We start from the raw sequence: 25080 nt of genomic DNA, 5'->3' as shown, positions 1-25080 counted from the left end.
CAGGGAACGTCTGCACAAAGAGCAGAACTAGTGACACTAACAAAAGCCCTAAAAATGGGAAAAGGGAATAGACTAAACATTTACACAGACAGTCGGTATGCTTTTGTCACCGTGCATGTCCATGGAGCCATTTACCAAGAGAGGGGGCTGCTGAGAGTTGAGGGAAAGACTATTAAAAACAAACAAGAAATTTCAAGCCTCATCTGGGTCTTATGGGAACCAGCAAATATTGCCATTATGCACTGCCCTGGCCATCAAAAGGGAACCGATTCAATAACCAAAGGAAATAACTTGGCCAAACAGGCAGCTAAGGAGGCATCCCTCCAGCCCAGAGCAGAAGTACTGACTCTAGTAGACCCAGGGCCACAAGCTCTGCCTCCTGAGCCTCAGTACTCCCAAGAAGACTTGCCTATAAATCCCCAGGCAGAGAAGAAAATAAAGACTGGTGGAAAACTAGTGAGGGGAAACTTATTTTGCCAAAATGATTGGGCAAGGGAATTCTTAAGAGAATCCATCGGGCCTCTCACATGGGAACCCGAAGAATGTAGGGTTCCCTAGGCTCCAACACTCAGAAGTAAAAATTAGGCAAGGAAATCAACTCATTGAGGACATTGTTAAAAATTGTGAAGCCTGGGCTGGGAAGGTGGCTCAGTGGTAGAGCGCTTGCCTTGCATGCTTGAGGCCCTGGGTTCGATTCCTCAGTATCACATAAGCAAAAAGAAAAAAGCCAGAAGTGGCGCTGTGGCTCAAGTGGTAGAGCACTAGTCTTGAGCTGAAGAGCTGAGGGACAGCGCCCAGGCCCAGAGTTCAGGCCCCACAACTGGACCCCCCCCCAAAAATGTAAAGCCTGTCAGCTCACCAACACCCCCAATCAACCAGTTACAAAAGGAGCTTGCCTCCGTGGAGATAGGCTAGGTGTGTATTGGGAAGTAGACTTCACAGAAATTAAAACTGGAAAATTTGGATATAAATATTTGCTAGTTTTTGTAGACACCTTTTCAGGATGGGTTGAAGCTTAAATCCTACCCAGGTATGGCTTCCCATCCACCTTTGGGTCGGACTATGTCTCAAAAGTAAGTCAGGGAATAGCTGCGGCACTGGGGACGGATTGGAAATTGCACTGTGCTTATAGACCCCAGAGTTCAGGACAGGTAGAAAGAATGAATCGGACTCTAAAAGAGACCTTAACTAAATTGGTTTTGGAGACTGGCACAGACGGGGTATCACTCCTTCCTTTTGCCCTGTTTAGAGTAAGAAATTCACCCTATCAGCTTGGCTTTACTCCTTTTGAAATAATGTATGGACATCCTCCACCCATTATCCCTAGCTTCAGACTGAATTGCTTTCTGATTTGAGTGATACTCAATTTCTATGTAAACTTGACTATCTACACAGCTTGTCCTCAAAAGCATTAGATGACTCTGCTTCTATTCCTACCTCCCATTTGTTTAAACCAGGGGACTGGGTGTTTGTTCAAAGGCACAACTTGAGATCTCTGGAACCATGGTGGAAGGGACCTTACATGGTGCTACTGGCTACACCTACTGCCCTTAAGGTGGATGGCATTGCTGCTTGGATCCACTGCTCCCATGCCAGACGACCGTGGGAAACATGGGAAGTCTCCAAGCATCCTACCCAACCATTCCACGTATGCCTCAAGAAAAGAAAAATGGACTGATTGTCATTGGTATTGTTGTTTAATAGTATGGCTAAGGTCAGAGAGGGACTAGAAAAGAAAAGAACTCGTTCAAGATCGAGAGCTGTTGGAGTTTAGTCTTGGGCAGGAGCCACAAGATTGTGTCTCAGGACCATAAGTCAAGGGAGGAATGAAGGGTTATGAGGCAGTGACCATTTGTTGCTTGTTTATCTCAGCTAGCAGAGCAACATGTGAGGGTAATCCAAACACCTGGTTGTTTGCCTTTATAAGCCCTGTAAATGTTTAGCTCGAGCTCTCCTCCTAGGCTCCCCTGTGTCGGAGTGTAGGGCAAAGCCCGAGCTGCAACCAGTCTAAATAAAACCTTGCTTTTGCATTTCAGAACGTCTGACTCTTGGTGGTCTTCTTGGTGGGGATCCTGGGACTTGGGCACAACAGTGGGCCCTCAACTCTGGGCCTGGGCGCGGTCCCTCAGCTCTTCAGCTCAGGGCTAGCACTCTACCACTTGAGCCACAGTGCCACTTGCAGCTTTTTTTTTTCTGCTTATGTGGTGCTGAGGAATCGAACCCAGGGCCTCATGTATGCAAGGCAAGCACTCTACCACTGAGCCACCTTCCCAGCCCCAAGTTTTTGTAGTTTGTCCTTTGGTTTTTGTCATCAATAGCATTCACAGAAGTGTTGGAGGTGGAAGTATCTAGAGTCATCTTTTTAATTGAATGAGGATTTCTGCAGCTAAGGTAGCATATTTAAGGGAGAACAAAAACCAGTTCATTCTAGTTCTTTTCAGAATGATGCAATACCATTATAAGACTGAATACTAAATACTATATTTAGAAACTTCTCAGCAGTGAATGCCACAAGAAAATTTCCAAGAAACATTTGCTTGTATTTGATGCTGAGAAAGGACAGGCATCTCAGTAGTTACATTGTTACTTAAAAGAACCAGAATTTCTTAATATCCTACATGCAAGTATGGAGCTGCTTGGTTTTAATATATAATTGGAGTGAAAAACAAAAAGAAAATAACAAAAGAAAGTGCCAGAACCAAAGCTCCCTCTCATAAACTTTGGTCTCATGCAAAGTTGATGAGATTAAGACAATATTCTTACATTTTTGGTTTTTCTATCAGCAATTTCTAGAACACACTGTAATGGAGAAATATACTTGAATTATCACCGAAGACTTAGATATTTAAAGTTCAAATGTAACTGACATTAATTCTCAATGTTCCATTTTAAGCTTTTACATTAAAAGCCTTGTAGATTTCATCCTTTAATATAAATAATTTGCAGGGATCTCAGTGAAAACTGCTATTTAATTTACAGAGTGGATTTTTATTACTCAACTTCAAAGATATTTGTCAGAGTACATTCTAGTGATTATAATTAAAATGTTTTTTAAACTCCCCCCAAAGAAAAAAAAAGTAAGAGCAAAAAAGACTGTATTAAATATTTTACTAATTAAGATCTATATTCCTGCCAGAATAAGTAAAGGAAATGATTTGGAATATGGCAAGTGTCTATTGAGAATTAACATCACACTTTGGAGAGATCATGATGAGTGGAAATTAAATTAGTCATAAAGGACACAGCAGAAAACATAGGTTGAAGTTTTTCTGTCCCAGGAGATAGGAAGTCACACTGGCTAGTATAGTTTACCTTCAGAATTCAGATATCCTGGAAGGTATGCCACTGTCTATGCTCAGCTGTCAACAGCACCATTAGTGCAGCATTACTGCAGTCCTTACACCACCAGATGGGAAGGTGCTTAGCTCCCTAATCCCTGTGGAGATTGTGAAGCAATGCTTCTGCTTTCCCATGAGCTTCCTTGTCCTGTCCCTGAAGTTCTGGCATGTCCCAAAGCAGTGGTCACCAAATGGTCCATTAACACTCCAGGAGTGCAGGTGAGGTGAGGCAAACTCACTTTGCTTACAAAATGAGTCCTCCTACAAATACATACAAATACATTTCTGGAAACTTTTTTACATGAAGAAATGGTCAACATCTCTGGCCATAAAGAAAATACAAATCAAAACAACACTGAGATTCCCCTTCATTCCAGTTAGAATGGCCATTATCAACCAAACAAACAGAAACAGATGATAGCAAAGTTGTGCTCAGAAGAGACACATATTATACTGCTGGTGGACATATGAACTTGTTCAACCACTCTGGAAAGCAGAATGGAGGTCCTTTAAAAAATTAAACATAGAACTACACTATTAGTTCAAGCCCCACGATCTACAAAAAAAAAAAAAAAAAAAAAAAAAGAACTACCCCATGACCCAGCAATTCCATTCCTGGGCATTTATCCAAACCAGGTTACTGTACAAACAAGTTCAGTGCAGCACTATTCACCATAGCCAAGGTATAAAATTAGCCCAGATTCCCCTCAATGGACAAATGAAGCAAGAAAATGGTGTATATATACACAATGGAATTTTGCTCATTCATTAGAATGAATGATATCATCCCATTTGTAAAGAAATGGGGGACTTTGAAAAAATATATATTAAGTGAAGTAAGTCATGCCCAAAGGACAGACAAAAGTTGCAGGTTTTCCCTTATATGTGAAAGCTGTAATTAACCTATAAACCTATAAATAAATGCATTGGGAGTCATGCAAGGCTATATAAATGTATTAACTGAAATACAGTAGATTCAAGGGAGAACTCAAATAGTGTAATTCTTCAGAAAGGCAAAATCAAAGCCCAATAAAATAAGCACCAGGAAATGGTACTTACATGGCAGAGTGGGGCCAAGGGGATAAGGGTAGATGAATGATGAGAAGGAGGAGAGAACAAAGTCAAAAATTCAATGTATATATTACAAAATTAAAGAAAGTAAGAGAAGAGTGGGAGAGGTGGGTGAGAATGTTAAAAGGAGTGAAACAGACCAAGATACATTGTATTCATTAACTGCTTTGTTAAATGGAAATTCCTTTGTGCTACTACTTAAAGATAATTTTTAAAATTCTATTTCAAGAGAGGAAGTCAAAACTTATATCAAAATCAACATTTACGATGGAATAATGGTTGTGGGTGTAAACCCTCCAAAGGGACCGTTTTAGACATTAGCAGCTGTGCAAGTGAGGGAATGACTTTAATGACTATCAATGAAATTCTTTTACTTTCTTAAATCAACTGATGGAAGTAATTGAGCTGTCAATGATTAGTTATTTAAAATGACCTTGGTAGTTTGTCACTCAAGGCTTTTTAACATATAATGAAAAGCAATTTGTGATTCCAATATGTTAATTCCAAGATACTGTGAAGGTTGTCTTTATAGACATTAAAAAATAAACTGGATATATGACTAAATTGAGGATCTCTGAAAGGAGTTTATCCATTACTAGAAGGTTCCTAGGTAATACTATTATAAGAAAGAAAACAAGTATGTAATCTGACCATAGAAACAGAGTTGACAGTGATAGAGCCACAGGCCAAGGAATTCTAGAAGAGTTAAGGATGAAACATATCCCATTGACACCTATGTTTCAATCCACTGATACTAGTTTCAGACCTCCACAAGTGTAAGAAAATAAATTCCTGTGATTTTTAAGCTACAGAGTTTGTGATAAATTATTTCAGCAACCAAATAAAACTAGTAGAGTTCAAATAATGAAATGACTTTTCCATTACAAACACTTCCCTTTCTCATCTACTTAAACACAGAAACATAATTTTTCATATTAATATCTACAAATGTATAAACTAGAGAATAAAACTGTTGCCGGACCCTATCAACTCCAATATAGGAATGACTTTTTTCTAATTAAAAAAATATGTCAAGCATTCTCCACAGTTCACAATGGAGAGATGTATTTCCAATTAAATATATTAAAAGGTTATTCATTATGCTTATGCATTGAAATGTGAAAGACTTAACTTATTTCTTCAAGAAAAACGTATGTTGTACATTCTCATAAAGAAAAGTACAAGCACACTAACCTGTAGCTGCCCACATTTTAGTCAATTCAAGAAGCTGTCCATGAGACATGTTGTTTCCTTAATTTCTCCTAAAGTTTACATTATACTACCAAAATTATGAAATTTATCTCTCCATGAATAATAACTCTATATGTTAGTTCCAAAGTTTGACCTATTACTTTAATAAGGAAAGGCAGTAAATTTATAATATATTTTTGTACATTTTTATTATAAAAATGCTGTACAGATGGGTTACAGTTACATGAGCAAGGTAATGAGTACATTTCCTATTGAACATTATTGCCTCTTCCTTTGTTTTCTCCCTACCATCCTTTTCCTCCCACTGTATACCCTATCTTTTTTCCATTCTGGGCTTTTGTCAACCACTGATAGCCAAAAATAAGAAGAGAGAAAAAAGAACAACTTTCAACATATTATTCCATCTTCTCTGTTTTTATGCAGGCAAAGAAAGCCTTTGACATATGATCTCTGTTAGAAAAAAACAAATTTGAAACTATGATTCTGGATTCTTACCTACACCTATATGAGGCAGGTGTTCAAACAGGGTCCAGCTGTGGTCATCAACATAATGGTTCTTCAGAATCAAGAGCTGGCAGACATCTCGGGCAGTGATGTCACTGGGAACCTCCAAAGCCCGGCTAGTTTCATCTTCACTGTATATTTTAATAACCTATGAAAGGAGAAACAAACAAAATAAAAAGAGCTAAATCAGATGCTGGTACCTCACACCTGAATTTTTACTACTTGGGAGACTGATATCAGGAGGATTCTAGTTTGAGGCCAGTTTGAACATACACATAAGAATTCACTCTGATGGAGGCATAGAATACCATTGTGTGTGTGTGTGTGTATGTGTGTGTGTGTGTGTGTGTGTGTATACACACATACACACAATGGAATATATATAAATATATCACATTCTCTTGATCCATTCTATTGAGGGGCATCTGGGTTGGTTCCATATCTTAGCTATGATAAATAATGCTGCAATAAACATAGTTGGGCTAGTAGTTTTAGTATGATCTTGTTTGTGATCATTCAGGTAAATGCCCAAAAGTGGAATCGCTGGGTCACAGAGGAGCTCTATGTGGAGTCTTTTTAGGAACCTCCATGCTACTTTCCTAAGTGGTTGAACAAGTTTACACTCCTACCAACAATGCAGTAGGGTTCCTTCTGGCCACATACCCTCCAGTATCCGTTGTGATTAGAGTTCTTGATTATTGCCATTCTAACTGGGGTGAGGATCTGGTATCTCTTTTTGATTTGCATTTCTTTTATGGCTAGAGCAGTTGAGCATTTCTTCATGTGTCTATTGGCAATACTTATTTCCTCTTCAGAAAAGTTTCTCTTTAAGTCTTACCCCACTTATTTATCAGGCAGTTGTTTCTTTGAGGATTTGTTGTTGGGGGATTTAATTTTTTGAGTTCCAAGTATATTTTAGATATGAAACCCTTGTCCATTGTATGGATAGTGAAGATCTCTCACTCTGTGGGCTTTCTATTGATCTTGCCATGCAGAAGCTCTGCAGCTTCATGCAAGCCCATTTGTCTAACCTTTCTTTGATTTGTTGTGTTTCTGGGTCTCTTTTAAGAAAACTTTGGCCTGTGCCAAGGATGCCTAGAGTTTCTCCTAATCCTTTCTGTAATGTTTTCAAGGTGTCTGCTTACACTCCAAGGTCTTTGATCCATTTGGAGTTGATTCTGGTGCAGGGTGATATATAAGAATCTAGCTTTAGTTTTCTACAGGTGATTAACAAAATTTGCCAGCACCATTTACTAAAGAGGCTGTCTTTCTTCCATTCTATTTTTTTAGCTCCCTATCAAAGATTAGATGGCTATAGGTCTGTGGGTTCATTTCTGGGTTTTCAATTCTATTTCATTGGTCCTGATGTCTGTTCTTGTGCCAGTACCAAGCTGTTTTGATTACTATGGTTTTGTAGTAGAGTTTGAAATTTGGTATTGATATTCTTCCAGCACTGTTCTTTCTGTTAAGGATCGTTTTTGCTATTTGTGGTCTTTATTGTTCCCTATGAATTTTTGGATTGCCTCTTCTATTTCCTTGAATGAGGTTGGAATATTGGTAGGTATCGCATTGAATTTGTAGATAGCCTTGGGAAGTATTGCCATTTTCATGATGTTGATCCTTCTGATCAGGAGCCTGGGAGGTTTTTTTCCACGTTCTAAGTTCTGCTTTGATTTCTTTTTCAGGTTTTTAAAGTTTTCATCATAGAGGTATTTCACTTCTTTGGTTAATTCTTAGGTATTTTATTTGTTGTGGGGGTATTACGAATTGAGTTGCTTTCCTGATTTCAGCTGTGATTCCACCCCACCCCAGTTAGAATGGCTATAATCAAGAACTCTAGTAACAGATGCTGGAGGGCATGTGGCCAGAAGGGAACCCTACTGCATTGTTGGTGGGAGTGTAAACTTGTTCAACCACTTAGGAAAGCAGTATGGAGGTTCCTCAAAAGAGCTCCTCTATGATGTAGCAATCCCACTTTGGGGCATTTACCCAAATGATCACAAACAAGACCATACTAACGCTACCAACACAACTATGTTTATTGCAGCATTATTTACCATAGTTAAGATATGGAACCAACCCAGATGCCCCTCAGTAGATGAATGGATCAAGAAAATATGGTATGTATATATATTTATATATAATGGAATTCTATGCCTCCATCAGAAAGAATGACATTGCCCCATTTGTTAGGAAATGGAAAGACTTGGAAAAAATTATATTAAATGAAGCAAGCCAGGCCCAAGGAAACATAGTTCTCATGGTTTCCCTTATTTACAATAACTAGTATATGTCAGGGACAAGCAGAAAAGATCAGATAAGATATGTAAGCGAAATGAAAATGAAGATAGAGACATGAGTGTTTTTTTTCTTTGTTGCTATTGTTTCTAACATATTTATAATGTAACATGTGATTTTTTTGTTGCTTTGTATGTCCCTCCCCCACGGTATAACCCCTGTTTTTACTGCATCTGATGTTGCTATAATTTGGGGAGGGGAAGGGAAAAAAACAAATTGTTTAAATAGGGATACAGTTAGACCCATTGCAACAATGAGATGTACAAGACGCTATGTCGAAAAATGAACTTTACAATTCAGTTGGGGGCAGAGAGTGTAGTTGAGAAGGTGGGAGGGAAGGGATGGTAGGGAAAAAACAAAGGAGGAGGCAACAATGCTTCATAAGAAATGTACTCATTACCTTGCTCATGCAACTGCAACCCATCTCTACAGTATTTTCACAATAAAAAAAATAACAAAATCAAAAAGTGCTCAGGCAAAGCTCAAGTGATGGAGTGCCTACCTCATATACCTCAATCCCCAGTATTATAAAATAACAAAAATAGAAATAAATTCTGTAGTTTGGATATTAAGGGGAAAAAAGAATTTTTCAGAAAAAATGTATAACAACAAACTGCTTAAATAAGGGTACAGGTTGAACCATTGTAACAATGAGATGTACAAAACACTATGTTGAAAACAAACTTTACAACTTGGCAGGAGAGGGAGGAGTTGTGGAGGTGGGGAGGGAAGGGATAGAAGGTTAAAAACACAGGAGGAGATGACAATACACGATAGGAAATGTATTCATTACCTTACTCAGGTAACTGTAACCCTTCTGTACAGTTATCTTTACAATAAAAACATATTTTAAAAAAAGAATTTATTCAATATCTTAGTGTAGTGGTGTGTATCTAACATCACAGCTGTGTTGGAGACTGAGATCAGAAGGATCATGGTTCCAGGCTGGCTGGCTGGAATGAGTAGAAAAGTCCAGAGACTTTAACTCAATGGAAAGAAGATGGGGATGGGGTTGAGCGCCTGTCACTCCAGCTATGACAGGAAGCTTAAAATAGGCAAACCATTGTCCGGATGTGCTCCTGGACAGAGAGCAATGCCCTAACTCAAAATTACACAGGCCAGCAAGAATGAACTGGAGGCATGGATCAGGTAGAATGCCTGCCTAGCACAAGGCCAGAAGTTCAAACTCCATCCATAAGAAAAACAGCTTTAAAGAAATGGTTACTAAGTGGGCGAAAGACTTAAAGAGAAGCTTCTCTGAAGAAGAAAGAAGGATGGCCAATAGACACATGAAGAAATGTTCAACATCCCTAGCCATAAAAGAAATGCAAATCAAAACAACATTGAGATATCACCTCACTCCAGTTAGAACAGCAAAAATCAAGAACTCTAACAACAACAGATGCTGGAGGGGATGTGGACAGAAAGGAACCTTACTTCATTGTTGGTGGGAATGTAAACTTGTTCAACCACTTTGGAAAGCAGTATGGAGGTTCCTCAAAAGACTTCACATAGATCTCCCCTATGATCCAGCAATCCCACTTTTGGGCATTTACCCAAATGTTTACAAACAAGACCACACTAAAGCTACCAGCACAACTATGTTTATTGCAGCATTATTTACCATAGCTAAGACATGGAACCAACCCAGATGCCCCTCAGTAGATGAATGGATCAAGAAAATGTGGTATATATACACAATGGAATTCTATGCCTCCATCAGAAAGAATGATATTTCCCCATTTGTTAGGAAATGGAAAGGCTTGGAAAAAATTATATTAAGTGAAGTAAGCCAGGCCCAAAGAAACATAGGTCCCATGGTTTCCTTTATTTGCAATATCTAGTATAGGTATGAGTCAAGCGGAAAAGGTCAGATAATGTGATGTTAGGAAAACGAACCCTTAAATATGTATTTTAATGTTTTCGTTTCTTTCATGCATGTGTTTCTAACGCATTTATAAGATTATTTCTTTGTTGCTTTGTATGTCCCTCCCCCACAGTGTAAACCCAGCTTTCACTTTATTTGATGTCAGTATAACATGTGGAGGAGATGGGGACAAACAAGTCGTTTAAGGATTCAGGTGGACCTGTCCCAACAATGAGAATTACAAAATGTCATGTCAAAGCAAGCTTTACAATGTCGGTGTGGGGGGGGAGGGGGGTATGATTGGGTGGGGGGGAGGGAGGAGGCTGGGAAGGGAGGTGAAGGGTAAACAAGGAGGAGGCTGCAATGCTTGGTAAGAAATGTATGCATTATCCTGCCCATGTAATTGTAACCCCTCTGTACAGTATGTTCTCAAATAAAAAAAAAAAAAGAAAAAAAAAAAGAGCAAGGATTATGCTGGGTGTTGGTGGCTTCCACTGATAATCCAGTGACTTCAGGAGACTTAGATCTGAGGATCATGATTCAAAGTTAGCTCAGGAAGTAAAGTCCACGAGACTTTTTAGCAAAAGCAAAAAGGCTCAGAGACAGTGCCCAGGCCATAGAACTGGCATAAAAATATACACATACATATATACATATATACATATTTGTTGTTAAGTCTCTAACACATTGGTTATTATTTCTTAGTCTTTACACAGAAAGTAAAAATTGCAAATTATGAGTGGATGAAAAAAAATCTCAAAATTCATTTGATTAATATTTAAATTCTTACACAAGTGAAATTAGGGGGAAGGTATGTCATGAAAGACTTTACTATGGCAGTATTCTTCACCCATGATTCTATGTCTGGTTTATTTCTTGTCATGTCTCTATTTTTTTCATATTGCTATTGGCTCTTAAAATCAGAGCCTTATGCTCTTATTTAGCTCTTTTTACTCATCACCTCTACTTCTGGCTTTTTGCTGGTTAGAGTTAAGTTTCACAACCTTTTGTTTCTAGGCTGTCTTTGAACCTCAGTCCTCAGGTGTGAGCCTCCTGAGTAGCTTTGACTGTAGGCTTGAGCACCAACACCAAGCAAGGTCTCCATTTTATAAAAGAAAAATCATACTTCATTTTTCCCAGTCATTCTCCTAGTTTCTTATATTCCATTTGTTATTCCTTGGGAAATAAAGAAATCAATTACAAAAAAAAAAAGAAAAAAAGAAATGGTTACTGTGTTGATGCAAACTGGCATATCTCCCATTGTTACTCATATTTTGTGTATGGTAGGAACAGCTAAATTCATACTTTTGCTGAAATCATTTAGCAAAAATACTCAACACAATACAGTGCCTGTACCTGTCTATCCAACACATGCTAGTGTGAAGATATTGACCTAGTCCTCTCATCTATATTTCTCAACTCATTTACTCTAACCTGTTCACCACATCTGTATATTTGATGTTTTTACTTTTACAAAGGTACAGAAATAAGTGAGATTATGCAATGTTTGCATTTCTTTTTTTTTGAATTTTTCACTTTTAATAATATCCTCTTAGTTTAGACATGTGTCAAATGGCAGATTGGCAGGTGTGTGTGTGTGTGTGTGTGTGTGTGTGTGTGTGTGTGTGTGTGTGTGTGTGTGTGTGTGTGTGTGTGTGTTCTGGTCTTTGGGGTTGAACTGAGCTGTTTTACTGAAGGCTATTTGCCTCACCACTTGAACTATACCTACACTTCTGGCTTTTTGGTAATCGAAGATTAATCTTATGAACTTTAATGCACAGGCTGGATTCGAACCTAGATCCTCAGATGTCAGTCTTTTGAGTGACTAGGATTACAAGCATGAGCTACTGGCAGCTAGCTTCTGACCTCTTTAAAAATCTTTCTTTAACGTACAAATGATTGTACAAGGGAGTCACAATTTAACATTTCCATTCAGGTGTACAGGGTATCTTGATCTGTATCACTCTTCAATCCTCTCTCCTCATCCAACCCTTCTTCCCCAGTCATAATAAGTTACTAACTTCCCTTTTCACATATGTACCTTAAGTATTATGACTACATTCACCCACCTTTCCCTTTTCCATTCATTCCCTTCCTCTACTAACATTCAAAAAAACATGTTTCAGCTGCCTGATATTCATTTTGTTGAACTGCAGACTTCTTTTAAATAATAACTACATTCCATTGCAATGGAATATTGCACACACACAGACACAGACACACACACACACACAGTGTTTGTTTGATTGTGTTTTCTTTCATTCACTAATGGGACATTTAGGTTATTTTAATATCATGTCTATTGGTAATAATGCTGCATTGAGCACTAGACTATAGTTCCCTTTGAGAGGTGGTAAGTCCATTTCTTTGGGGCTTACATACTGAAGGGAGGTTGCTGGTTCCGTTTTAAAGTGCTTAAAAACTATTTCCTGTAAATGAGTACTAATCAGCACAGCCACCCACATAGTATAAAGGCTTCCTTTTCTCTACAGCCTCACTAATACGTCTGTCATTTCTTATGTCTTTGAGAACAAATGCCCTAATAGATGTGAGGTGATTTGATAAAGAATCTGATTTTTGTTTCTCTGATGATTAGTGGCATTTGCCACCTTATTATGGATCTGTTGTCCATTCCTATATCTTCTGTGGAGAATTGTACATTCTGAGTTTTTGCTTAATTTTTAATTAGACTGCTTTTCTACTGTCAAGTAGAAAAGTTGACTATAAATTCTCTGTACAATATTCTAAGCATTTAATTTTCTTATACTTTGATCTAATACTACATATCTGTTACTTGATTATGTGTCAAAGTTACTTTGCCTAGCAACTTCTATGCTCTTCTTTTCAGTATCTCCAGTAAAAGGAATACAATGCCTCTTCAAAATCATTTCCCACCATTCTTGTGCATTAGAAAGCTACATACCACTCAACATTTTAAAATTTCCATTCCATGTTTAAATCTTGTAAGTAATCCAAAATTGTTGATATATTTATGTACTAGAGAATAAAATAACATTAAACTTTATGAAAAGATTACTCCACTTCAAATAAGCAAAGATTGCCTAGGTGCTTCTTTATTCTCTTGTAAATAGTCATGGTCCTCACATGGAGTTCTGGGTGGTGGACTATTGGCATATGGATAGTTGCCCTTCCATCTTCAAACTTTCCAGCCTCCCCAGTGCCAACACACAGTTCCCAAGACTCCTAAAAAAAAATCTGCATCATTCTGAACAACACCTGTTCACAAAAATAAGTGAGTTAAAGAGAAAATTCAGAGACAATCATACCTGCTGTTGTATTTTGTAGATATTTTCCTCCTTTCTTTTTTCTCTTTACCATTCTTTTAGTAACATGCATTATAGTACAGGGGGTTTTACTGAGGTATTTCCATGGAGCCATAGAGTATATTTTGAACTTGTCCAAAAACCAGTTATGATTGTCTCTAAATTTTCTCTTTAACTCGCTTATTTTTGGTGAACAGATGTGTTGGCACTGAGTAGATTACCGTTCACAATGCTGTGCCCTCAGTATTGCTATTGCTATTGCTATGTGAAAGGGTGTTTCTTCTCTATGTCCATGCTACCATGGAAATAGTACAACTGGAGCAGTGCACTGCTGGCTGCTTGTCCACCTGAGAGGTCAGGAGGACTGAACTCTGGGACTGCTCCTCCAGGGGGTTTAATGATGGCACACTAATGCTGGTCCTTGTTGCACATGCCATGCCTGAAAAACAGAGTGGGCTGGGGAATGACAATAACTGCTGGGAAGGCTCCCTGCACTTCAATATCCCCCCGAGTATTTTCTTACAACAAAATCTCATCCCTTGGGTCACAAAAAAACAATCTTCTTTATTTTGCATGATCTGTCTTTTTGCTAAGAAAATGAAATGCTAGAAGTGGAGCTGTGGCTCAAGTGGTAGAGTACTAACCTTGAGCTGAAAAGGATAAGGAATAGCACCCAGGCCATGAGTTCAAGCTCCAGTACAAGTAAAGAAGAGGAGAGGAGAGGAGAGGAGAGGAGAGGAGAGGAGAGGAGAGGAGAGGAGAGGAGAGGAGAGGAGAGGAGAGGAGAGGAGAGGAGAGGAGAGGAGAGGAGAGGAGAGGAGAGGAGAGGAGAGGAGAGGAGAGGAGAGGAGAGGAGAGGAGAGGAGAGGAGAGGAGAGGAGAGGAGAGGAGAGGAGAGGAGAGGAGAGGAGAGGAGAGGAGAGGAGAGGAGAGGAGAGGAGAGGAGAGGAGAGGAGAGGAGAGGAGAGGAGAGGAGAGGAGAGGAGAGGAGAGGAGAGGAGAGGAGAGGAGAGGAGAGGAGAGGAGAGGAGAGGAGAGGAGAGGAGAGGAGAGGAGAGGAGAGGAGAGGAGAGGAGAGGAGAGGAGAGGAGAGGAGAGGAGAGGAGAGGAGAGGAGAGGAGAGGAGAGGAGAGGAGAGGAGAGGAGAGGAGAGGAGAGGAGAGGAGAGGAGAGGAGAGGAGAGGAGAGGAGAGGAGAGGAGAGGAGAGGAGAGGAGAGGAGAGGAGAGGAGAGGAGAGGAGAGGAGAGGAGAGGAGAGGAGAGGAGAGGAGAGGAGGAAAAAGGGAGAGAGGGGAGAGGGGTAGAAGGGAAGAGAGGAAGGGAAAGAGGGAAAGAAGGAAGAAGGGAAGGAAGGAAGGAAGGAGGGAAGGAAGGATGAAGGAAGGAAGGAAGGAAGGAAGGAAGGAAGGAAGGAAGGAAGGAAGGAAGGAAAGGAGGGAGGGAGGAAGGAAGGAAGGAAGGAAGGAAGGAAGGAAGGAAGGGAGGGAGGGAGGGAGGGAGGGAGGGAGGGAGGGAGGGAGGGAGGGGAAAGCAGGGAGGGAGGGAGAAAGGAAGAAAGGAAGGAAGGAAGGAAGGAGGAAGGGAGAGGTAGGGAGGGAGGGAAGGAGGGAGGAAGACATATGCTAGAGTCATTCTGAGCCTGAGCAAATAGAGAAAGATGAAAATTTTCACTAACTAAGAAATACTGCAATTGTGTTCAATGCTGTAAATCTGAAAGAAAGAAATCATCAAGGAATTGAGAGAGGTAGGTCTACAGAAAATGTATGGTAGCTGGGAGCCGGTGGCTCATGCTTGTAATCCTAGGTATTCAGGAAGCTGAGATCTGATATTCACTGTTCAAAGCCAGCCCAGGCAGGAAAGTCCATAAGACTCTTATCTCAAATAAATGACCAGAAAACTAAAAGTGGCACTGTGGCTCAAGTGGTAGAGTGCTTGCCTTGAGCTGAACAGCTGAGGGACAGTGCCAAGGCCCAGATTTCAAACCTCATGACCAAAAAAAGAGAGAGGGGGGGGAAGAAAGAAAGAAAGAAAGAAAGAAAGAAAGAAAGAAAGAAAGAAAGAAAGAAAGAAAGAAAGAAAGAAAGAAAGAAAGAAAGAAAGAAAGGGTATGAAATAAGTGCAGGTATTCACTTTTAACATAAATAATATACACTGAGAGAAAGACTTCATGCTTTCATTTGAACTCTTTTCAAGTCCTTTTTAAAAATTCTTACTCAATGCTGATATTTGTCCAAAATACATATTCATCAATAAATAGTGAAATGGTGTCTAGATATATATGGCATGATATATATCTCTGCTATCTCTGAAAATATTCAGTAATTATGGGAATGGGTGACACCATCAATAGACTACCACCACTGAATAATTTTTCATATGTATTTATAATCATTTCTTCATGTATATGAAAAAAGAAAGGTCATTTTAAGCCTGAACTCTCCAGGATAGTTGAAAATACCTCCTGCTAAGAATAGTTCTACCTTAACCTTTCGTTCCATTTACAAAAAACAAAAGAAAAGAAAAAAGAAAAGAAAAATCAACTCATCACAAATGCTATGTGGCTACTAGTGTTAAACATCCATGAAAGACATTTATGATAGTGTAAAAACCACGTGGCAAGCCAGGTGCCAAAGGCTCAGGGCTGCAATCCTAGCTATTCAGGAGGCTGAGATCTGAGGATTGCGGTTCAAAGCCAGCTGGAGCAGGAAAGTCTGTGAGCCTCTTATCTCTAATTACCCACCAAAAAAAAGGGGGAATGGTGTTGTGCCTCAAGTGTACAGCGCTTGCCTTGAGCTGAAGAGCTCAGGGACAACATCCAAGTCCAGAGTTCAAGCCCCACGAACGACAAAAAAAATAAAATCATATAGCAGAGCTGTTTTAAAGAATTTTTAGAGCAAAGATCAGCATCTTGTTTCCTCTTCCTCCCCACAGGTAAAAAGACTTGAAGTATAATCACTCTACTAAAGCACTATCAACTATCAAGCATTTTCAGTTCAGTAGCCCCAATTCCACTCTTGCTTACAAGAGTAACAAAAACAAAAAGGAATTAGAATAATATTGTTCACAGCAGTTTATCTACTACGTCATTTGCAAATATACATCCAAGACAAAGAAAATTCTTCCTGCGCCCAAAAGGAAAAGAATGAACTTTGCTTCAGTGAACTGAAAACTGACTAACAAAGAAACATGGCTCTGATAAAGTATGTTTATAGCATCCTGCCAGCAAAAACAGATAGAGAATGTGCCCAAGGAAAGCCTGTAGTGCATGCACTGGCCTTCTGTGTCATTGTACTCTGACACACCGGACAACCTTGGCCTGTGGATTACTTCACAGCTTCAAAACCTGCTCTGGAAACATGCGGCGCATAGCAGTGAACATCTGCTAGCCATGGCAGTGCCCTCAGGGATACAATGTAATGTGAAGTGAAGACTTCTTCATAAACCTAAGACATGAGCTCCTCCCCATCATTTCCTTCTCTGCCCTCCACAAACACTAAGCAGAGATTTATTTTATTTTATTTGTTGTCAAGGTGATGTACAATGTGTGTGTAAGTATAGGTGTGCACACATCATTTCTAGAATTTGAACTCAGGGCCTGGGCATTGTTCCTGAGCTTCTTTTACTCTAGGCTAACACTCTACTACTTGAACCACAGCTCCACTCTGCCAAAACAAAAACAAAACAAAAACTACAATTTTTAAAATAGAAGAGCAAGGCAGGCACCTGTGGCTCACACCTGTAATCCTAGATACTCAGCAGGCTGAGATCACAGTTCAAAGCCAGCCCAGGCAAGAAAGTCTGTGAGACTCTTATCTCCAATTAAACCAACAGAAAACTGGAAGTGGAGCAGTGGCTGCAGTGGTAGAGTGCTAGCCTTGAGGGATAGCGCCCAGGCCCAGAGTTCAAGCCCCATGACCAACATGAAAGAAAGAAAGGAAGGAAGGAAGGAAAGAAAGAAAGAAGGAAGGAAGGAAGGAAGGAAGGAAGGAAGGAAGGAAGGAAGGAAGGAAAGAAAGAAAGAAGGAAGGAAGGAAAGAAAGAAGGAAAGAAAGAAAGAAGAAAGAAAGAAAGAAAGAAAGAAAGAAAGAAAGAAAGAAAGAAAGAAAGAAACAGAAGAAGGAAGGAAGGAAGGAAGGAAGGAAGGAAGGAAGGAAGGAGAGCAAAAGAGAACAGAGAGAGAGAGAAAGTAATTTTCAGGAAACAAGTTTGATAACTCTACAGCCTTGAGTCCTAAAAGATAAAATATTTAAAATAAAAGCCATAGGTCATGTCAAATAATAAACAAAATTTTAAAAAAGAAAATACAATATGTATTACCTTACTCCCCAGGTTAATTTCTGTGCAACAGTCAACTAAAACACTGAGTCTTAGTTCAGATTATTTGGAAAGTCTTAAAGAAAAGACAAGAGTAAGCAGTGAGCCTTCCTTCTCTGCCCTGCTCAGCCCAAGGCACACTCCAGGAGGCTCAACTAGTTCCTTTTCCAATCTGGAGTTATTTTAGAATGCTTGAAATAAACTCAAGGTTGTCAACTACTCATTTGAGCAGACCTCTGAGCAGATGGGGGCTTAGACCTGGAAAGTAATGAATGCCCTTGGTTTCCTGGAAGAAGAGGACAGAGGAGAGGGGTTGCCATTTAGTAAGTAAGAGTGAGCACAGACTGACCACAAATAAATAAGAATCCACTGGACAAAGCGAATGAAGAGAACTATAAGAGCAAAAGTAGGAGGAACAGCTATCCCGAGTATCCCTGACTATTTTCTATATCAAAGTTCGGCTTAGGAAAATATATTTAAATTTAAGTTAAATTTAAGTAGTACACAGTTTAAAATTATTTTAAAATCATATTTAAATATGATCATATTAAATATGACCTTACCCTGGTGAAAAGTATATCATTCTTAAGGAGACACAAAATTTCATAAATTTAACTTATGACATCTATTACTTATATCTGTTAACATATAATTAATAAGATATTAAAATAAGAAGCTAAGCCTACAAGAATTGTCTCTGAAGTAGGCCCCAACTTGCAGCTTATTTCTTTAAGTTTATTATACAACTCAAGTGAGATTATAAAGCATCTTCTATGTTTCAAGATTTGAAGGATTATTATTTGTAAAGATAAGCAATGTATGTAAATCATGTGAAATATTTTTATAACAAGGTCAGAGTGGCCCTGGACTTTTACATTCTTCTAAGCAAGGAATGCAGTGTCTGAGATAAGAGGAGACATTCTTAGATATTCTGAATTAAACAAGCCAGTGTGTTCCCTTGACGGGGATGAGAAGTACTGTATCCATTATTACTTATTCCCAACGCCCTAACCATCTTTATATATTGTGTTTTAAAACCAAGAAAATATGCTGCCTTCTTATTACCTTCCTGTATTATTATTTTCTGGGTGTTAAAGATTTACTAAGAGTAAAGCAATATTTAGAGAAATCAAGTAGCCAAAAATGTCTGCAATTTTCTCCTTCAATGGAGATAGTCAACAACCCCTTTTACTTTAGCATGAACCATACATGTTCAATTACTTACATTAATTCATAACTGATAATTGTTACCAGTATCAATAATTTCAGTAATTAGCTGACATAACCAGGTCCATATTATCTCCCTGGCTTTGTTCTCAACTTTATTCCCTACAATCAATTCCTCATTCAAATTTCAACTACAATTTATTTATTTGTTTTGCTGTTGCTTGACAAAACCATGCTCCTTCCTGACACAGAACCTTTGCACAAGCTGCTATTTCTGGCTAAAACACAGTTTCCCTACCCCCTACCTTTTCTCTTCCCTCAGATGTTAGATACACCATTATATCAGTGAGGAAGCTTACAATGACTCTCCCAGTTTAGTTCAAGCTCTTTGTGTTGAGTACACACACACATATACATGTAATCCTTGCCAGCTGCCCTTGCTACTCAGAAGGCTGACAACCTCAGATATTATAGCAATGTCTGCTTCCCCTTCTATTCCAGTGGTTAGCCCAGCATGGTGCACACAGTAGAAACAACAATACTCTTACAGGGATGAAGGATAGCATCCTGCTATCATCCTTTGTGAGGCAGTCAGTTAGGGATTCCAAAAAAGTGACACACAAACATTTGTAGAAGTGGAAAAATACTAGAGAAGAAATACTATGTATGAATAAAAGAGAAAAACCTAAGCTAGTTTTCATCAAATTGGTGCGCTGAGCAAAGTTGAATTATATGTCCCTTTCCTATTAGAAAAGAAAGGATAAGCTGGGTACCTATGGCTCATGCCTGTAATCCTAACTACTCAGGAGGATGAGATCTGAGAATTGAGGTTCAAAAAGCCAGCCAGGGCCAGGAACCAGTAGTTCACATCTGTAATCTTAGCTACTCAGGAGGCTGAGATCTGAGGATCATGGTTCAAAGCCAGCTCTGGCAGGAAAGTCCCTAAGACTCTTATCTCCAATTAACTACCAGAAAACCAGAAGTGGCACTGTGTCTCAAGTGGTAGAGCACTTGCCTTGAGCTGAAGAGCTCAGGGACAGTGCCCAGGTCCATAGTTCAAGCCCCATGTTGGACCAAAAAAAAAAAAAAAAAGTCAGCGAAGACAAATTAACCAGCAAAAAGTCAGAACTGGGGCCTGGCTCAAGTGGTCCAGTGCTAACCTAAAGAGAAAATGCCAAGTGAGAGGCACAGTGCCCAGAGTTCTAACCCCAGTACTGCAAAGAAGAGAAGAAGAAGAGGGAGAGGGGAAGAAGAAAAAGAGAGGGAAAGAGGGAAAAAGAAAAAAAGGAGAAAAAGAGAGGAAAAGGGTGAAAGGAGATGGGGGAGGAGGAGAAAGGTGAGAAGAAAAGAGGAAGAAAAGAAAAGGAAGAGATTGGGAAAGGGAAAGAGAGGAGGGAAAGAGAGAAACAAGAAGGGAGAAAGGGAAAGAGGAAGGGGTGGAGGAGGGGGGAAAAGGGGAGAGAAGAAAAGAAGAAAGACATCTGGGTGGCCAATACTATAAACCAAGGCATCAAGGAAGAAATGAGCAAAAGCCAAATGGCAGGACATAGAAAGCAGCTCAGGTGGGGAAGCAGAACTGTGGCTTAAGTGGTAGAGTGCCAGACTTGAGTGGAAAAGCTAAGGACAGAATCCAGGCCCTGATTTCAAGACCTAGTGCACATGACTGCAGCGGAGCTGTTTTGTGAAGGGTAGGTGCAGCTGCCCAGGACCCACGGGAGGGAGACACAGCCCAGGAGGCCTGAGGCCTGATCCCTGGCTGCTGTCAGGAAAACGCACTCAGGATTCCATGTAAGACACTCAAATTACAGGGTATCTTTTGAAAACAGTTGGCAATATAGAATTAAGCTTTAAAATAACAAGTTTTACATGAATATGAGTACAAAATGGTAAGGGAATAAAGATAGTTTCATGGTGACTTAATTCTCTAGGAAAGGGTTCAGTTACAAATAACAGAATATCTTCCCTGAAATATATTCACCAGAGTGAGGCTTGTTTTTTCTTCTCTCACTTAGTGGAAGCAGGGGCAGGCAGCTTGAGGTATAAGCTGGTCTGAGTTCCCAATGACCCAGGATCTTCCTGCCCTTCCCTAAACCTCATTCATAGGGTCACAGGTGGATCACTCCTACACCATTTGTGTGAAAATGCTGCCCCAGTATTCACTTTTGTCTTGTTACATTTCAAGAGTGAAAGATGAAGTGATTCAGAATAACAGGTCCTGAATGGCTGAGGAGCTAGGGAGAACCTGTAGGAGTTCTGTATGAATATGAATTCAAAATTCAATGATTATTGATGGTTCACTAATTAGTTGCCCATCCAGCATCAGGCTACCAAGGCCCTGCACAGCCCCAGTACTGGAGCTGCCCTTTACTTGGCATAAAAAGGAATCGAGCCCTGCCACACTTGACAGTGTGGGGATGAGTGGTGTTACAGAATTATGCCATGTCTCGGCTTCCAACCAAGAGACGGAAGCCAATGTAAAAGCAAGACGAGGCTCACACTGTCTCCCAAGCCCCTCTACTCAGCTTCCCCTCTCACAGTAGTCCTTAGCTTTTTTGCCTTTCTCATCTTAGGCCCAAGATCTAGAGAAATCTCCTCCATGTGGTTTTATTTCCTCTACTGGGTAAGAAAGAAAACCCCTGGCTCAAGTGGGGTTCAATTTTACAGAGATAACTTGGATACTCTTTCAGTTTGGTCTGTTATACAACAGAAAAGAGGCAAAAGAAAATGGTCCAATTTCATTACGCAAGCAAGAAAATGTTAAAAAACAAAGTTAACAATTATCCTAACTACAGAGAGAGAGAGAGAGAGAGAGAGAGAGAGAGAGAGAGAGAGAGAGAGAGAGAGAGAGAGAGAGAGAGAGAGAGAGAGAGAGAGAGAGATCTTTAGGCTCTAAATTTATTATGAATAACAGAGAGGCTTATATCACAAATCCTGTGACTTCATCAAAGGAGGGTTCTCTGAAGCATCAGTGTTTTACATCTCATGAAATTCTGGCTAAGATGCCAACTCTGACTAATTCATCTTTGAAATGAAAAATCCTTCCCAAGTGCTCATGTATATTTGTATCTAAAGCAGAGAATCCAAGAGCCCACTGGCCGTGCTCATGTTGCACTCCTGTATCTCATTTCAGATTTTTAAATAATCACTTATTCTTCTAAGAATGCAATCTGGAAGCAAAAAAGTTACAAACTGATTCACTCAGCAAGGAAAGCCAAGTGGGGAGGGGTGGAGAACAAATTTCAAAAGCATGAAGAGGACCATGAAGAAGAAAAATGCTATTCAGGGGCTGGGAAGGTGGCTCAGTGGTAGAGTGCTTGCTTTGCATGCATGAGGCCCTGGGTTCGATTCCTCAGCACCACATAAGCAGAAAAAGGTAGAAATGGTGCTGTGGCTCAAGTAGTAGAGCACTAGCCTTGAGCTGAAGAGCTGAGTGACAGTGCCCAGGCCCAGAGTTCAGGCACCATGACTGGCAAAAAAAAAAAGAAAAGAAAAGAAAAATGCTATTCATAATAGCCCAAGATATATCAGACTTCCTTGCAATTATTAAGCCATGTGCTATCAACAGAAGCACTTTTAGGAACTACTTGTTTTCATTGATTTTTTAAGAACACATTTCTTATTACACATTCTCTGAAATTATGATGTTACTTATCATCAACAGTCCATTATAGTTTAATTGAAAGCATAGGAAATATACCATCAAATCAATAAAAGATGCTGTGCCCTATCTTTCTGGGACTCTTTGGGGAATACTATTTGATAAACTTATAATCCTAATATCCCCATGCCCAAACAGGACTAGGAACAATACATCCATTCTGTAATTTTACCTGTGGTTAAATAAATATTTATTTTATGTTAATACAAGAAAAAAAGTACACAGAGCATATTACAGTAAAAAGGAAATATAAGCAATACTGTTAAAATCATAAAATGCTAAGAGTTAGATAGGTTCTTACAGAATATCTACTGAAATGCTCTTGTTTTACTAGGGAGGTTGGAGAGGGTCTATGTTGTCATGGGATCTCCAACTGGTCCCTAGCACAGACAGCCAAGGAACCTACCTACATGGTCATGTTCTTTCCACTTTGCTAATCCGCTCCAACCTGGATTTAAGCTTCAGCTTCCATGTGACATCTTGTAAAAGCATGAGACAGTTAAAGTAAGAGTATAAATAGATATACAGGTCTCAAAGCTCCAAGCTTTTGGTTGCTGGGGGGAGGAGTGAGCATTCTTTGGTTTTGCTTTTGTTTCTCACTTTTCCTTAGCATCTTGCAACAAATAAAAGTAAATACTGAAGTAGCCAGCAGAGGGAGTCTTTATTTTGCTACTGAAAAGAGAGATAAAATACTGTATTTTTAAAGTTAACAACTATAAAAGTATCGACACTGTGGAGTTTTTGCTTTATATAATAAGCTTGTAATTGAAGTTGAGTTTTTTTAGTTCTTAACCAGTTGAGTTTTTAAGATAAATGGTTTCTATAGAAGCTTTAATAAGGATATTATGTGAAAGTCTATATATATGTATGTATACATATATATGTATATATATACACCCTCCATCTTCCCTCTCTCTCTCTACACACACACACACACACACACACACACACACACACACACACCCCACCTATATATCCCTTTATATATACAAATACAAATCCACATGTACACATGCATATGCCCCCTCTATTGATATACATACATGCATACACATATTTCCTTTTCTCTATATAGACACACATAGATTTCACTCTGTATACATGTATACACACAGGCATACATGTATATATGTGTATCATGTCATTAGGAATATTTCCTGAGACTCAAGCTCCACGTTTTGTTTGGTTCTTTTTTTAACTGTTGTTTTTTTCTTTCTTTAATTTTTTGTCTTTTCTTTTTTGGAACTGGGGATTGAACCCAGGACATTGCACTTGCTAGGGAAGTGCTTTGCCATTGAGATACATCCCAGCTCTCAAGCTCCATGTTTTTCCTGAGATTTAGGAAGATGAGATTAACTTTTCTCCTCAAATATTGACCTAGTTACCAAAAATAATTTGCTGTCAAAAACTGTAAAATAATATTCCTGATATTTTCTCAAATAGAACTGAGCATATATATGTAAATATACATGTCTGGTGAGGAGGTAATAATCACCTTCTGACAATGCCAACTCCATTTTTAAAGTTTTTCTTTTGGAACTGTCTTGAGAACAAGTATTTTAATGCCTTACAGTGGTGGCAATCTTTATCCTTTCTCAGGATTTAGTATCTGAAATTACCAAAAGGTCTTGTTCCTTCTTCTGCCAAAAAGAGATTATTTTTAAGATTTGGCTCAGTGGGCTTGGGACATAGCCAACAGAGTCAGCCCTGCAGACTGCCCGGAGCAAAAGTCTGAGACTGTTCATCAGCCAGCTATTTTTAATCTCCCTTCACTGCCAAGCATGGACCATGCATTGTAGTTTACAAAATACCATGAGCCTCAGCGCCTGGAGGTTTACTCCAGGTATCTGCAGAGGCCTGGAAGTCTGGAGTCTGCTCTGAAGTCAGATTAGTGACCACTAGATGACCAGATCACCCAGTTACAAGCCTTAGGTTGTAAAATGGAAAAGGAAAAGACAACAATAACACTTCGTGTAATCCTTTATAATTCTTAAATTTTGAAAGCAAAATAAGAAATGTATGACTAAGTCACAAAAGAGCCCTGCAGTGTAACACACTGTGACATGTGAGTTATGTCACTATGTCCTTCAGATGAGAATGAGGTCATAGCAAGGAAACTAAGTGTTAAAGGCAGATTGGCAGAAGAGGTGAGAATTGTCTCAGGAGTAGAATACAGGTAAGCAGAGAGAGGATCACAGCCTTCCTCACTGTGGAGGAGGGTCATGCAGTGTATGTGCCCAGGCAGTCCTGAGCAGCAGCCTCCTGTGCAGGGAGGGAAAGTTCTGGATTTCTGCCCTACCTCTGTCATTTATTAGCAAGAGCTCTGGGGAAGAAACTTTTACTGGTCCAAGCCAATTTTCCTTATCC

The 25080-nt window shown here is 39.4% G+C and overlaps 1 protein-coding gene across 2 annotated transcripts in view; it reads right to left on the bottom strand.

The window, feature by feature from the left end:
- The window catches only part of Grb14 (growth factor receptor bound protein 14), a 137378-nt gene that overhangs the window by 51425 nt on the left and 60873 nt on the right, over nt 1-25080 (bottom strand). For both annotated transcript variants that reach the window (XM_070021850.1, XM_070021859.1), the window contains one exon: nt 6117-6273. In XM_070021850.1, the coding sequence (XP_069877951.1) occupies nt 6117-6273 (157 nt within the window). The remainder of the gene's footprint in view (nt 1-6116; nt 6274-25080) is intronic.

This window comes from Dipodomys merriami, unplaced genomic scaffold (assembly GCF_024711535.1).
Source record: "Dipodomys merriami isolate MVZ:Mamm:240054 unplaced genomic scaffold, mDipMer1.0.p SCAF_1, whole genome shotgun sequence".
NCBI classification, from domain to species: Eukaryota; Metazoa; Chordata; class Mammalia; order Rodentia; family Heteromyidae; genus Dipodomys; species Dipodomys merriami.
This window is presented reverse-complemented; position numbering and strand designations above follow the sequence as displayed.